General features: G+C 39.5%; 1 protein-coding gene across 5 annotated transcripts in view; it reads left to right on the top strand.

Moving 5' to 3' along the window:
* The window catches only part of sema5bb (sema domain, seven thrombospondin repeats (type 1 and type 1-like), transmembrane domain (TM) and short cytoplasmic domain, (semaphorin) 5Bb), a 44,042-nt gene extending 29,660 nt beyond the window's left edge, over positions 1 to 14,382 (top strand). For 3 of the 5 annotated variants that reach the window (XM_035941720.2, XM_055008444.1, XM_055008442.1), the window contains 6 exons: positions 1,054 to 1,275; positions 1,356 to 1,526; positions 2,993 to 3,142; positions 3,480 to 3,515; positions 6,069 to 6,280; positions 6,364 to 10,107. In XM_035941720.2, the coding sequence (XP_035797613.1) occupies positions 1,054 to 1,275; positions 1,356 to 1,526; positions 2,993 to 3,142; positions 3,480 to 3,515; positions 6,069 to 6,280; positions 6,364 to 6,525 (953 nt within the window). In that variant the 3' untranslated portion in view covers positions 6,526 to 10,107. Of the gene's footprint in view, positions 1 to 1,053; positions 1,276 to 1,355; positions 1,527 to 2,992; positions 3,143 to 3,479; positions 3,516 to 6,068; positions 6,281 to 6,363; positions 10,108 to 11,665 lie in introns of those variants that run through there. The other 2 variants (XR_004846137.2, XM_055008443.1) reach the window with 2 other exon arrangements.
* The last annotated feature ends 2,587 nt before the right edge of the window (positions 14,383 to 16,969 follow it).

Raw genomic sequence — 16,969 nt, 5'->3', positions numbered from 1 at the left:
AATTTAACCGCTCTTCCGCTTGCCACTCCGCAGTGCTGCCAGCAGAATCACAATCGTAGCCACAATACCTCTGTTTGTCAGTTGCCAGCAGGTGTTCTTGTTAGTAACCGTGGAAACGCAGGTGGTGTGGTGATTACCTGCTAGAATGCAGGTGTATCCAGATACCACTTTATCCACAGGGGAGGATGTTTTTAGGTTTGAATCTGTCATTTTTGTGGGGCAGCTCAACTTGGTGCAACTCTGTAGAGCATCTAATACACTGTGTAAAACTGAGTCGAACTCTATCTATGTGGGCTTTAAACAGGGATGCTGGTGGCATGGCTCCCAGTCTGCCACAATAAACACAGCTGGGTCTGTGGACATCACTCAGCGGATTGATTAAACATCATTGAACCGCTGTGGGAAGCAGATGTCCGCATCCTCCGTCCCTCAGAGACATTCAGGCTCTCATCATGGACTTTGGATCATGTCGCCGAAAATCAAAATGGGATTCTGAATTTGAAAACTTGTCGGTTTGGACAAAAGAAGGAAAGCTGACAGGGTGGAAATGTAATTTTGTTGTTCTGCTTAAGTTGTGTGACTGCTCTCAAGTTCTCATTTACATAAAAGAAAATCCGAATTAGATGTTTCTGCTGGCCTCATTTAAAAGCCTCAGGAAGTGCTCCTGATTCATATGTAAATAATTTGTGATTGTGGGTGTCTATGTGTGCGCGGGTGTACAAGGAAATCTGGTTCGTTTCTCAACATGTCCCACATTGCATCTCACTAATTAATGTTTCATAACAGGCTGCCTGCTGAGTTTGGTAATAAAAAGATACAATTCTGTGGTTCTTATTTGAACTCAAAGAGCTTTTAGAGTTTCTAAGAATTTCACTCACTCAGCAGGTTGCATTAGATGTTGGGATCATTATACTTTTAACACTTCAGTTAAAATGGTTTCAGTTCTCTTGTGTATTGCTCATGTAAAGGCAACTAAAAATATATTGCAACGTTAGTGTTGCTTTTGGATTCTAACAAATGGCAAAATAAGACGCGTTTTCCATTTATTTCCAGCTCTGGTTGAAGACTTGGTGAAGACTAGCGGCCGAACTCAGTCCCAGCCCCAAGGTGCCCGGTGGGGATCCTGGGAAACGTGGTCCAGCTGCTCCCAACAGTGCTCCAGAGGCTTCCGAACCCGGAAACGTAGCTGCTCAACGGCAGAGGGAAGGACCAACCCCAGCGCCTGTGTGGGATCCCCGGTGGAGTATCAGGACTGCAACATTCAACCCTGCCCAGGTAACAAGGAGGTTCTGACTGTCAGCATGGATGCAGCAGCAGGATACGTGAATAAAGTTCGTTATGTCTGTGCATTGCAGTGAGCGGAGCCTGGTCTTGCTGGTCTTCCTGGTCCCAGTGCTCATCCAGCTGTGGAGGCGGGCATTACCAGCGGACTCGGACATGCAGCAGCCCACCACCTGCAAATGGAGGAGACATCTGTATAGGGCTGCACACTGAAGAGGCCCTTTGTAATACACATACCTGTGAAGGTATGAAAGCATATGTAAAGCTCCATTTTGGAAGGATTTTATGCAAAACAGATCAATACATCAGGCAGAACCAGTTCCCTACTTCCTTTTTCCATTATTATTCCATATTGATGTCAGTATGTGCAGACTTAATATTCAAATCTGCTGCTATGCTGGTGACTCTCAGCTTTATGTGATACTAAAATACTCTATGCAAAGTGGCGTCTCACTGCATGCAAGCCTATTTGAGACAGGAAAATGAGTAATAAGGACTATCTGATGTGGGTGTTAAATGGTAGATAAAAGTCAGTCTATTAAAAGTATAGTCATTGTTTCAAATCCTATGTTAATAACAAATATTAAAATGCCAAAATGTGTGCCCTGTATTTATAAAATCCATCTTTCCTGATGTTCTCCTTTTTCATCTTCTTAGAATTTCATTTGATGAATTCTGCTGAATTATTATCATAAATAGGCCTTCAGCAGACGTTTGTAAAAGGGCACGTTCATTTGCATATTTGCTCTTCTTTGTAAACCTGGCTTTTCATTTTTTCAAAAACAATCTCTCATTAACATAATTTTTAATGATTTGAAAACATTTTATCTCTATTTCCATTCAGTGCATGTTTTGAGCACTTTGTAATTCTGTTGGAAAGCGCCATGCAGAGTTTTTATCATTTATCCCAATTGTTACAGTATGCAGATTCATTCTATCTCCCTCGATTAAATGATGGTGCTTGCATGGGCACTGATGGGAAATCTCCCCCACACAGCAAGTACCAAATCAATATTTGCTTTGAGAATTCAAATAGTGTGGCGGTTGCAGCCTAGCCAGGCATTTATTGGATAGAAGTCAGAAAATGAGCACGAAAAGTATCTAATAAAATAACCTCAAATTGATTCATCTCAACACGAATGCAACCAACTTTTGTGCGCCATTGTTCTTTTGGTCTTTTCAGATAAATGCAGAGACATGAGGCAAATTCGGGTGTAATCAACTCCTCATCTATTTTACACTTTTGTTCAGTGAACAAAGTAACTCCAGCAGGCACTCAAGGAGGCCGAGCTGTTGACTGATGATGGCCATTACACTGTGGCCAACATTTTGCAACCTGCCATGCAGTTTCTTGAGTCACTCAGTTGCACAGGAGATGAAAAAGATTACGTCAGTAGCGTTTAGTTTCACAGTGTCTCACTACAAGAAAGTACTCGCTGCCTTTTAGTAGCAGCTACCATGCAAAATTCAGCATTCTACTTTAAATTTTGGAAGTTTGGAAGAACAACCCCCTGCAGCCCCCTCCTAAACAGCAGATTTGGATTTGTCTGGTTACATAAATCAATTATTTTTTGAGGGGATATGCTAATCTTGCATCTCTTCATAGAAATATAGAAGCATTCAGAAACAGATGTGACATCTTAATCCACTCGTGTTTTGTTTCACCCTCAAGCTTTTCCTCTTTCTGTCCGTCTCTATGCTCCATCGGCAGGTTGGGGTGAGTGGACAGATTGGGGGGACTGTGATGAGGAGGGTCTGCAGCATCGCACTCGTCGCTGTGGTGAGGACGCGGAAACTGACGCCAGCCTCTGCCAGGGCAACCTCACCCAGTCCAGGCCATGTCAGCCTCATGAGGTGCCAGGTGAGCGCAGGTTTCTACCAGGAAACTGCTGGAACACGTTTCTTCTGTGTAGTTTATAACCGCTGTTGCTGATACAAGCTGGAAAAGTCCAGTTAGATTCACACAAAAGTTTAAGCAGACGCAATAAAACGCTGACTCGTTCCCTCTGCATCTGTAGAAATTAAAGAGATGATTTAATGGAGATGTCAGCACTACGCCTACCTCGAGAACGGGGAAGCCTCAGAGAGAAATTAACTGGTCTTGTCATTTTATTGTTTGATCTTTTGGAGCTGCGGTGATTTTTCTTCGCTACGCTGATGTTTTTCTCCCTCTTTCATGTCCGTCTGTCTCTCTCCAGTCATTTTACCTGGACAGGAGGACCAGAGCTGTGGAAGTGAGTGAAAACAAATGATGTCTTTTCATTCTTTCTCCCCAAATGATTCTACTTTGTTCCCAGCTCACACACACACACACACACACACACATACACACACACCTTCTGTATTCTTCAGTTCCCAACAGCCTTCCCTCTCATGTCACATCCAAACCAAATCAGCATCTCCTCAGTTTAATTACAGTCTGAACACAATAGCAACACCTTGCTATTGTTGCAAGCATCCAAAGTTCTCATCTGTTTTCTTGTCCTGATGTGCAGTTAGCACCACATTGACTTTTGTTGGTGACTTTGCTCCCACGTGGCACAAGATTGGCTAAAATGTGTAACTGATATTGGTCTTTTGATAGTGTTTTATTGCAGCCAGATAGCGACATTAACTTCCAGTTTGATGCAAGTCCCTTCTCTTCTGTCACTTTAGCAGCAGAGTTTCAGGATTTCAGCAATCTGTGCATCAGTTTGTCCTTCCTAAACTTGATACATAGCAAAATATGTTCATATATATTGGCCACTTTAGTAGTTTTGAAAGCTTAAACCTGCAATTCCTGGATTTATGTCTCAGACCACCAGCAGATAAAAATGTCCCCATATCTACAAAGATTTCAGACTTTCAGGAGGTTTGCCCCTACATTTTCTAGATGAATTACAAACATAATCAGAATTATTAATAATGAAGTGGTAAGGTGTAGTGGTCGTGTTTTAATAGTTTAAGAACATTGGTGGAGCTCTGCGGCCCAGAGGAAGAAAATGCACGCACAAGACTTGCATCCAGTATTGATTTTTCCCTGCACATGGGAATGGTTGACAAGAAGGTGCATGTACCATTAGTTCTCAGATTCTGTGCTTAACAATTTTGCTAAAAGTCAACCTATCTTAAAAACTATATGCAAATATCAAAATGAAATGTGCCGTGAACTGATCTTACTTGTATCCAGAGGTCACATCCTTTCCCTGTGGTGCTACCTGAAAGACAAATTGTGCATGAAACTGTGGTTTGTCGTGACCATCCACTATGACTGTCCACACTCAAGGATCCCATAGCTGTAAATAGTCATTAAACGCACCACTGCTCTCGTTAATGCTATTGTTAATGAGGTAGGTTTAGGCAGCCCAAACATACGTCATCCCCACCCAATCAAGAGTTTAAAAAGCTTAATAACTTCTGTTTTGATGGGTGGACTACACCCACCTCAAAAGACGACCTCTGCAACTGTCCTGTAATGCATGTAAAAGCCAAAACACGGTACTGCTGCTTCTGACAAAACCTCATGTGGATATAGATTAGTGTGGACAAATTAGTGTTCTAAATGTTAGGTCGACTTTAGTTCCTCTTGTCACGTTTATTTGTATGAGAGAGACATCATACAGGAAATGCCAAAATCTGCAATTTGCAATCTGTTTCCCTCACCTCAATATTTACCAGGATATAGCAAACTTGAACGGGCCTCATGCTCTCCAGAGAATCTCTTCATGAACCTTCTTATGCCACATGACAACTTTATGGAACATATAACAAATGGGAGTGTTGTTGTGAATCTCTTCATGAATATTTATGGTCCATAGATGAACCTTATTGCAGTGGTGATTTTATGATCTTTTCATTGTGCACAGCCCTGAAAGCAAATCTTGCCGTTACACAAAATATAGTGCGTAATGTTACAAGCTAATTGTCTGCATTTTGCTGAGCACATTCAGGCTCCCCAGAGGAAAAACTTTCAATTCTGAATTGCCATTTCATTATTACTTCATTATTCAGCTTGACATCTTGTTCTTGTAGGTTTTTTTCTGCTTCATTGTGTCCCGTCAGTAACATTGATATTTCAGTTGAATTAACAATAGAAGCAATACGACTGTGATTAGACTTCAAAAGACCCTGTGAATTCCAAGCAGTTTCCTATCATTTTTGGCTCCTCTAACATTTTTTTTCACTGCAATATAAAGTTCTGCACCTCTAGGGAAACAGCACAACCACAGCTAAAAGTAGAAACAGCTCAGAAATGTTTTTTGTGCCAAAAATCATAGAAAAAACTCAAGTAGAATTTCTTTGATCATCACAATGTCCTGATTGTCCACAAGCTTTAACAAAACTTGAACAAATGAGGATATTTACTGAAAATGTAAGGCTAACATCTTTCATTTTTTTCTATATTTGTCTTGTATCTTCTCTGGGTAGACGCTGCCTGTAATTCAGCCCGGGCTAGACGAAAAGTCCCTGAATTTTTGCCATTTTTTTTGTTTTTCATAAAGGCATGTTGGAGAAAGCTGTTTATTTTCTATGTTAAATGATACACATAGAACTAAGTGATCATGAGATTTACTTAGAAAGTTACAAATCTGACAGTTGTTTCTGTTTTTATGGGTTGCAGCTCTAACAGATGACAGTATTTTTTAAAACCCAACATGCTATTCAAAGCCAACAGTAGCTTTTAGTGTTCAGAAGGTCAATGCAATTTTAACGCGGGTCCAGCTATACTGTTGGTACGTTATCACCCAAACACTGGTTTACAAAGCCCCCATTTCTGTCTTCTTCCCTTTCCACCCCTCTGTGTTTAGCCTTTACCTTGTTCCAGCTGGTAGCAGTGGGCTCAGCCAGTTTCTTCGCTGCAGCCCTCCTGTCGGCACTGGGCTGGACATACTGCCACCACCTCAACCGACCATCAGCAGAGTCAGCGGTCATCCACCCCAGCACGCCCAACCACCTCACCTACAACAAGCCGGGCAACGCCACGCCAAAGAATGAGAAATACATCCCCATGGAGTTTAAGGTCAGCTGGTTCAATGCTAAGCCATATTTTGCGCTTTAATATGAAATAACCTTCCTAAAAACAAATGTTTCTCCCCACTGCAGACACTAAACAAGAACAATCTCCATGTTAACGACGAGACGTGCAACCACTTCCCCTCCCCGCTGCCCTCCAGCCACATGTTCACCACCACCTACTACCCTCCCAGTCTGAGCAAGTACGACTTCCACGCCGACTCACCCTGCAGGACCTACATGCACAGCTGAGAAGAGGTCAGGCTCCAACAACATAAAACACCTCCATCAAAGGTTTCCTTGTTCGAGAAAATAGAACAAACGTTTTGAATAATCTTTGAATCCCAGTCATTTTTTTTCAGGTCTGTTCGTTAGATCTTAAAGGGCCAATGCACCCAAATTATGTTCTTGTTACCCAGATAGTTGGATTTTATTTTCTTAGGCTATCTGAACAAACCCTAAAAATTAAATTTGATAAAGGCAGCTGCAGCATCTTTTTTGAGAAACAGCATTTTCTCTCCTCTGCAGAATCCACCGACATCACTGCAAGCAGGTTAACAAGAAGCATTTTTGTGTGGAGCGTCTCAAAGTAGCATTATTGGCTCTTAAATACAACATGTGCAATTTCTCATTACTGAGTTGCTGCAAAATGCAACAGATTTAGAGCATGGCCTGCTGCACTGGCATGTGAAATTTCTGCCAAAATGTGCACCCATCTGTGCAGCATGTCCTGTGGTCTTTGCAGGATTTGTTACTGTGAAGAAAATGGTCATCAGCCTAGTTCTAGCAGACTGCACAGTGTCTGCTTGTGTAACATTCTGCAGAATAAGACATTAATTTACAGTGAATTATAATTCCAATTCCGAATGAAGAAAGTGCATATTTATAGACATTAGAGGTAATGTGACACCATCTTGCGTGTAATTTTAATCTGTTGCAGCCCCCGCAACTCTCTCAGGATTAATTAGGTATAGCTAACAGAGGGAGTGGATGGAATCCTCCCACTAAATCTGGCATACTACTTGTTTCCTCCCATTCTTCAAAGTACAGTTGCTTGTTTTGTTTGAGGCAGAAGAAGAAGAAGTGCTGGTGCACAGATCACACAAACCTTAAGCCAATCATCAACGGGGACCTGCATAGTCAGATCGACTGCAGATTTTGGGACACATCTTTGTGAAAGCTACAATGCAGAAACTCGTGAACCAACAGAAGAGTGCAGCAGTCTTAACCTCCACAAGGTTGTTCTCTCTACCTAAAGGAGTCTCCTTCCTCTTATGTCGCTCACCCTGAGAGGCTTCATTTGTGGTCAGTGTGAGAGCAGCATCCAGAGCTCCAAGGTTGAGCAACACCGCAGACATTGTATGTATCTGGATCTACTGGACTTGGAACTTTATGCATTTTTGGCCAGTAAGTTCAGAAGACTCAGAAATGCTATAGACTGTTCTACAGGCAGCTTGGGCCCTTGATAAGTTACAGCTGGCATCAGTGATGAAGACTGATATTTCTGATTAAAACCAGACAAATGAAGTGACACACAGTGAGGAACATCACCACAATGAATGAAACAGAACAGAGACTTGCAGATTTCTGGCATTTTTGCTTTAATTTCCACACTTAGAAAATGGAAAAACTACACTGAAGAGGACACCTCACTCTGTACTGTACATTGTTAAAGATGCACGTTTGCTGACTTTTCTGTCAGCAGATTATATTAATTATTTTAGTGTCGTTGTTCACAGATGTCACTGCTTGCATTGGTATCTCTTTTTGCTGAAACTAAATGATTAAATTGTGTAAACATATGGGGCATTGACACACGTTTTCCGAGTGTAAAGGCATTAAGGTTGTTGTTCAAAAATCACCAAATATACACAGCTATACCTGAATTTAGTTCAACAGAGACTGAACAATTCATTAGTCAGAAATAGTTGTTTCGAATGAATCCACTAGAGCTGCAACGTTTAATTGACTTGTCATCCGCTATTAAATTAATTGGCAGCTATTTTGATGAGTTAATCCCATTAAGTTATTTTTTTGTAAGGTAAAAAAAAATCTAAATCTTCTGATTCCGGCGTGTTACATTTAAATATTTCCTAATATCACTACTTCTCTAGTAAGAACAAATTGAATATCTTCGGGTTGTGAACAAAATATATGTGAAGACGTCATCTTTTGCTTTTGGAAGCACATTTGGATTCACTTTTTTTTTTTTTTTTTTTAAATTACCATTTTCTGACATTTGATATACCAACTAATTGATTAATCTGGAGCATAATCAACAGATTAATGGAAAATGAATCCACACTTTGAACTGCAGTGTTTCGCAGCAAAAAAATCAACTTTGACAAAACGTCTGTAACTGTGATGTTTTGCTCAAGCAGGTTTCAGAAATACTTTTTTAAGACTCTTATTAAGTGTATCGTCGACTGTAGCTATGTTTTATGTTAAATGTCTGAACTGCAAAATATGAAGTGAAAGTGGAAAACACTTCATTTTAATCATGGCGACTCCACTTTATTCTCACAATCCAAAAACGTGCAGCTTACATGAGCCAGTTACTCTAAATTATATGTGAATATTGTCTGTCTGTGTGTGCTGTCCTCTGGATGGGCTGTCAGATTACCAGGATAACATTACAGGTGCTTGTACATATGTGTGCTTTTCACATCTCTGCTGCATCAAACTGTAGGTTATGTGTTACGTGCTGTATGCTAATTTTGTAATTTTTTGAGCAGTTTTCTAATACAATTCCTGGGGAAATTGTAATTTGGCTAAAATAATAAATACAATGGCAATGTTTTTGCTAGGGTTGCTCAATTTAAAGCCTGTGAATCAGTTTCCCCTTAGTATAGGAAACGTTATGCAGCATGCTGACTATGTTTTTGCATGTTCTATCTGAAAGGCAGTTAATTGGAATAGAAGAATCAGGAAGTGTACGGATTGTATGCCTCAACTATTTCCCCTTTACTCGATGCCAAATTATGTTTTTTTTTTTACTGGAAAATAATAGTATTGCTAAAATAAAGCATAAACCCAAGTTGTGCTGCTGAAAAGCCCAACATAGTAGGCTGTAAAAGTCACTGTGTGAGAGATTTGAACATCTTGCTGACTTTTATTGATGCCACCAAACGGACACTAAACACTCCTCCCACCAAGTCCATTTAGTTTTAGTGGGACTGTATTATTTTTCTACAAGCAAAAATATTCACGTAAAAAAAATCTACACATCCTAATATTTAGCAGCTTCTTACATTCCAGGATGCCGGTGTTCATATTTAACTGTAAATTGCATATCTTCCATTTCTAAATTGTAAAGGTCAAGAAACGAATTCAGGTGTTTCACACCATTTTTCTGTGTTATGTAGCATGAAACAAACAGCCCTGATAACAATATGTGTTTATACAGTGCATCTGGGTGCTTGCATACAAGTAGCTGCACGGGCACTCTTTCATGAATTTACAGTCCATGTGTGTGTAAACTGTACAAATATGTTTGTATGCATTTGCCCTAGAAAATGGAACTCATTCCATGTGTGTGTAGCAGGAAACAGTTGTGTTTTATTGTATGTAAAAGCCTCTTGATTGTGAAATCTGACACACATCAGATACAGTATCTTCATAGTTTGTCCAAGGATCCCTAAATGGATTTTTTTTTTCTCCCAAAAACACTTCTGCTTAATATGATTGATGTGAATTTGACTTAACACTGCCTTTTGGACACTGTGAACTTTTGGTACTCTATATTTTTGTATAATGTACACTGTAAAAAAGCAAACAAAAAAACACGATGAATAAATCAATTTTGGTGCAAATAATAAAAGGTGAGACATATTACTCAGTGTTCACAAGATAAGTCTTACTATAAAGAATAGATTTGCTCGTTTTTATTTAATGCAGATTATTTAAACAAGAAACGCACTCAGAGAGCGCAGTACTCCGCCAAGGCTGCTCAGCATTTATATCATTTCCTACGCCTGAAATCTTGAAAAAGTCCATGTCAGGAATCACGGCACCATAGAATGTGGCCATTTAATATAGATGTACCCACAAACAATGACCTTGCACTGAGCACAGGTGTGTGTTATGCATGTGTATGTAACATACGGATACCGAATCGCGTGACCTAAATATGAAGCAGGCGGGGGGAATTGATGGGACTCAGAAACACCCCCACAATTTAATCAGTTGTATCATTCCCACTGGATAAGTCCCAATAAGTCTGCAGTGATCAATTTGTAGTATCTCAATCATGTGATCGTCAGCAGACAGCTGACTTACAGTTCAGTTGTTGTCATAGTTACAGTGACACTGTGCTGCTATCTCACAGTGATACAGAAATCTTTAACAAATCCGTGGATCCAGACTATAAGCTGCATCCCTGCCAAAATTTAATCACTTAGTCCTTGTGTCATTTCTGACCTTCCCTGAAAATTTCATCCAAATCTTTTAGCCCGTTTTTGAGTAATGTTGGGAACAGACAAACAGACGAACAAATGTACACCGATCGTCACATAACTCCATCGTTCCTTGGCGAAGTAACTAACGTCATCTCATGTATTTTAGATACTCAGGATGTAGATGGTATTCAGGATGTAGAATTTTGCTTGAAAACAGCTTAAAAAAATGCAGAAACTGTTGCTAGTTAATTTATTTTCTACCCCAAATGACTAACTGCTTTATAATCTGAGCTGTAGGTGCAGTTTAGGTGTAGTCAACAGAAACAACAGCAACCGAAGTTCTTCGCTGCTGCTGTTTTTGTGCTCCTCAGGTGTTGCTTCAGGTCCACGTACGACCTTTAAAACTCTTTCTTTCTTCTTTCACAGTTCTTTTCTCTCATACTGTGGTTGTTTCCGCAGCTAGAAATGTTATTAGTGAATCTGAAGCGCTACAGTCGAGGCACAAGGCCAAATGCAAAGGAGATGCATTCAGACAGTCTTGATGTCGCTCTGTGTTCCACTCCATTTTGTCAAAATGTGCATTGTTGCTTTACTGGTCGTGTCGACACACCATGCCTAAAAATAGGAAAGATCTGTTTATCTTTTTAGCTCATTTGTAGTGAGAAAATAGGGAAGGTTTTCTGCACAATTAGAATGACTGACGACTACAGTAACGGATGAGTAAGCAAAAGTCCATTCAGCACAATTAATGTTGCTCTCGATTTCCTACTTATGTAATACAACAGCTAAATCTCCCAGCAGTCTAAATACTGTAGACACAGAACATTACTCAGAAATGTTTCCATTGGGAAAGTTTTGATGGTAACAACATAATAAAATCAAATCAAAAATACCTGATACAGAGCACAAAAACGACACAAAACGTTCACCAAAATATATGATTGATCGCGAACATCTTCTCTGTTCGCTTCTTTATTGTGTTTATTTCTTCTAAGGGATGCACGAGCAGCAAGGCAAGGGTCGCAGTCTTCTTTTAGTGACTTCACTCCCTCCTCTACCTCCATGTGTTTAATAATTGACGTTGCTTGAGAGAAGACACACATGCAGGTAAGTCATCAGGACAACCATTTTGTCCCAATGATTATGCTGCTATTTTTTCTGTAGGCAGGTCAAGAGAGCTGAACTGATGAATAATAGAAGCATCTGGAGAAGGTAAAGGAATGTTCCTCAGACTAGATGTCCAGCTGTTGCCTCAAAAAGTCCTGTTCTTTATTTTGAACTAGAGCTCCAGTCATTTAGTCTTGTACTGCTGGTGGAATTATTGCTTCCGTGGGATAAAAGGTGCTGCCAGGCCGGGTTCTTGGAAATCCTGCTTGGTGTGGTCCAGGTTGTAATCCTGTTTGTGTTTCCCCACTGACGCCCAATCATGGCAGTAACAGCTGCTAGAAAAGCTCCACTACACGGACAGAAAGCACACAACACCTACATGTGTGATTAAAAATATACATCAAGGTGTGAGAGCAGTTTTTCTACATGTGCATGACCTGTGTATTCTGTAGTGGACACAATGAAACAGACTTCAGTCTTTTTGAATCGGAACCCATGGGATAGATTGTTTTTAATACCTGCATGCAGTGTTCTTAAATAATTTACCAGCTGTTTAAAGAAAGGGAGATTGCATTGCTCATTTTAACCCACATTCTTAATAAAATTCCCACATGTTTCAGCTCTTACACTGTAGCGCTGAACAGACGGCACTCTGGTGTTTATTGTTCACAGTCCAGTGAGCAGCACTGCTCTGCTGTCTGAGACTTTAATCTGCTGGTAAAACCACTGGGTAACACCAAAATAGACAACCCTCGTGCACTATATTAATTTATTTATTCATGTGTGTGCTTCCTTTCCCCCCTCTTCTTTCCATTTAGGAAAACTGGAGCAGAGAGGCCATAAATATTACACAGAATGTACAGTAGAAGATGCACTATATTCATAAAGGTGGTTTTATTCATTGTCAGCTTGCAGGGTTACACATTTAGCGCCTTCTTTTATGCTTTTGAAGATTTTCTTTCTGTAATTCTGTGAAAAATCTCTCACTATCAAGTGTGAAGTTTACTCTTCTGGCTCTTGGAGTGTTTTCTTTAACCCTCCTGTTGTCCTCATTAACTGGCACCAAAAAAAATATTGTTTCCTTGTTTAAAAAAAAGATCCCAAAAAATCTGCAAAAAAAAAAAAAAATTCCCCAAATTTCTGAAAATTTGCAAAACCTTCAGGAAGAAAATTCCAATAATTCCTTAAAAGTTTCCCTGAAAAGATTTATTTAAAAAAAAAATCCCCCAAATGTGGCAAGAAAATTCTTGTAAATATTTTCTAAAAATTAGGAAAAATCTTCAAAGAAATTAGTAAAAATATCTAAACGATTACATATATATCAGTAAAACTTCTAATATTTTATTTAAGAACATTCACAAAAAAATCAACCAAAATCCAGCGAATTTCGCTGGATTTTGGTTGAGAAACATTTTTAAAATTTCTTTTTTTCCACCAAAAAATGTTCAAAGATTTCCCAGAAGGGTTGAAAATGTGGACATCAGAAGTTTCACTGTGCAAATATACGTTTTCTCCACATTTTCAAACTTTAAAACGGGTCAATTTTGACCTGCAGGACGACACGAGGGTTAACCTGAACCAACTGTTCCCCATTTAGTTAAAGAACAAAGGTTTTAGTAGATCGAACTGTGTTTCCTTTAATGGCATAAAATGGGGTCACCGCTTGTCGTCTGATCACTGTTTGTACGGCAGAAACAGAGCAACACAACTTAATCCTCCCACTTTAAAGTTGGTTAATCCACCACATTGACTTGTTAGAAGATCTGTCTGATCAAAGTGTCTCGAAACATGTGAACAAACTGGCTGCTTTGTTCTGTGGGTGATGCAAAAGTGCTCCGACACACAGAGATGGTGCCTCTGGGACACCGAACATCACATGCTTCCTGTGTAGAAGCCAGAAATAAAGTTTCAGCTTAGTTCCGTTATCCGTGCCAGTGGACCAGGGTGTTTCCATCCATGAGGTTTTCTAAAAGGACTCATGGAGCGTCAGGCAGCAAAGTGGTTTGTATCTATGCAGGTTCTACAGATTGCATGAAGGAGTAGACGTCTATTTAAAGCTAAGATATTTCGAGTTTGTCCGATAGAAGTGTGTTACTGGCCAGGTGTCTGTAGAGACACTCAGGTGTGTTGCAGAGGAAGCAAAGCACAAATAAGGACCACTCAACATCTGACTCACGGACGAGTTCACCCGATCAACAACAACATGTTATTTTTGCCCATCGGATGAGTGAAAAAAAGGAAAGCCATGGTAACAAATTGCCCCAGTTATTACTGTAACCTCACAAAATGTACAGATGTATGCAGAAAATAGGCATAAATGTCCTTCCAAGGCCCTGTAAGTCTGAGATTACTTTACAGACTTTTGAACAGTAGAGTATGTAGTGTGCATCCAGTTGTCAGTTTATTATTATGAAAACTAATGCAGTCTAATACAAAAGTCCTGAAAAAAAATCCCCATTCAGTATTATTGTAATGTTCAGCCTATATTAAAACTGTTTAAAAGAGTTGTCGATTCAACTTTATGATGGTTTTGTTGGCTCTGCTTTGCTGCTAAGCTGCTTTATATTAAACACAAAGGTATTTCTTTTCTCACTGATTGAAATGGGATGGCCAATGTGAAAGAAATATGTGTAGGTGCAATGCAATACAATTAAACAGCACCACAACCAGCCTCTAAAATGAACACACAGCAACGACTGTGTATATTATAGGCTTCATAAAGCTCAAATTTACTGCAAGTCCGGTGCATTAGACTGCATCGGTTTTAGCTCCGCGTTCCCACTGAGCTACAATAAAAGCTCAGTGCATTATAGAGGCGGAGGCAGCAATGTCTGGCATTTTTGCTTGAAAAATCCATCATCATAATAGTTGGCTGTTATCTTTCTGAGAGTCTAATTGACTAATAGTTGCGGCTCTGCTCTCAAGTTCTTACAACCAAACAGGCAGGCCAGCATTCCAAGTGAAATCAGCCACAATGTGAGCAGCTGGATGCTTGAGATTGAAAAAAAAAAATGATCTGAGCCACAGCAGCTCCGGGGTAAGTACATATTCCATGATATGTACAGCTGTGCATATTCACAGAAAAACACGATGGACAACTGGTCCGTGCATTCATCTGTAACGGCCAGTGAAGGCAGGCTGCTGACAAGAACAGTTTTATTTTCACTGGCCTCATTCATGTGTTGCATTTGCCTGATCATCACCTGGTAAATATTATGACACTATCTTTTAGAAATGATTCCCTGAATACTCCCTCAAATAAAAGACCCATGAACAAACGATGGTGGGATACTGAGGCATGTAAAGGATGCATTTGTGTGTGAGCAAATAAATAATTTCATTTACTGGTGGTACAATATCTAATCATGCTGCTACACTACATCTGCAGCAGTAAAAACACACTTCTTTACACACACCGAAGCCTCCAATAAATTCTGACAGTTATTGTGCTTTTATTTTGACAATACTGCCATCTGCTGGGGCAACAGTGAATCAACATGGACAATTTCCAATACATTAGCAGTAGCTGCAAAAATGAATTACAAATGAATAGTCATATAATTTTCTCATAATACATGGATTTATACCTTTCTTTCAAAACAAGTGCCTGCATTCAACACTTTTTATAGTACGACAAATAATATATTACTAATAAAAAATCCAACTCAGCTAATTAATTTGACAACAGAAATTCCAAATAAATGCACTTGTTTTGAGTGAATTGCTGCATGATTTATGAGATGCTTCATAAAACATGCTGAACGATACATCAGCTGTCATGTCGAAATTATATTCCGATGCCTCAGAGATACACTGGTGTTCACAGACTTTTAATAGATATAGAGGAAAGTGCACAAAATAAATAGTTTAGTGTAGCAGAAATTATCCAGAGAAGTGGAAAGTTTACCTGTGGTCTCAGCAGGAAAGAAACTGTCTTTAACTTACAGTAAATAGGCCAAAAGCTTGCTGGAAGCGCTGTGGGCTGATGAGACAACAAATGAACTCGTTGGCCGCATTTACTATCAGTATGTCTGACAGAAATAGGATTTGAAGTAGGTTTTTTTTTTTTTTTTAAATAAAAAGAACCTCTTGGCGCCCATTAAGCCCTGGGATGGATCTACAGTCTTCTGCTTTGTACATCAGCCAACGGCACAGGAAGAACTGTGCAGGTAAACACACAAATGAATTGTGATAAATAGCCTGGTGGGAGTACATCAGCAGTGTCCAGGTCACTAGAAGCCAATCATGGACGACACAGAAATGAAAGAGTGAGATTTTGTGCTCGTTAGAGTTAAGTTTTATTGCTAACCTGTGGTGAGAGCTAAAAACATGCACAACCTACTTCTGAATTAGTAGAACTGGCTTGATGAAACTGACTTCTGCAGCCAACATTGTGTCAGAAATTACTGGGATTTTCTGTTTCAGGACAGATGAGCTGTTTTGAAGGGCCCCCGATTTAGAATTTCTAGTGAACTTCTGCATTATCTGTGGTACTCTGTTAAATAAGACATGCAACTTATCAGTGCAGGAGTTATCTTTTAACTTGTTCCCAACCTGAGTGTTGGGAACAAGTTAAGATAAGTTTAATGTCTAGTAGCACAATTAACACAAAAGGGAAGCAGAGAAAAACATTTCTTGTGACTGACTGCACAGTTTTGCCTCCTCGGGCCTCTAAAATAACTCGGTTACTTTAGTTTTTTGTTGACCTAGAAATATGCAGCCTTTGAGAATGAGTTGCAAACTGACATTGATTCACATTAAGGGCTCTAAAGACAAAGGATTTGCAAATCAGTGGCAAGACTGAATTATTATTTATGTAATATATTGCATTTTCATTAACTGTATTGTATAGTGTTTGGTGTAATGATTGGAATCCGTATGTATGTTTGGATATACGACTAAATTTATTGTATTGTACATGTAGCTGAATCTGGTACTACTACTAGTACTATTACCACTACTATAATACTAGACTTATGATGAATAATCACAGTTATATCAATTTAAGCCCTGACTTTGGACCATATTAATAAAACTGACTTTCATTTGCTTGACTCAAAATCCAATTTCTAGTCAATGGAACCACCAAAACCCCAAAATGATAACAAAAACAACAAAAATAATCTTCACCTTGCAAGTACAGTTCTAAACCAAGCAGTGGACTGTATCTCTAGGAGCATACAAGGACAATA

The sequence above is a fragment of the Amphiprion ocellaris genome, chromosome 24, assembly GCF_022539595.1.
Source record: "Amphiprion ocellaris isolate individual 3 ecotype Okinawa chromosome 24, ASM2253959v1, whole genome shotgun sequence".
Lineage (NCBI taxonomy): Eukaryota > Metazoa > Chordata > Actinopteri > Pomacentridae > Amphiprion > Amphiprion ocellaris.
The sequence above is the reverse complement of the archived record's forward strand: the minus strand, read 5'-3'. Positions and strand labels throughout refer to the sequence as shown.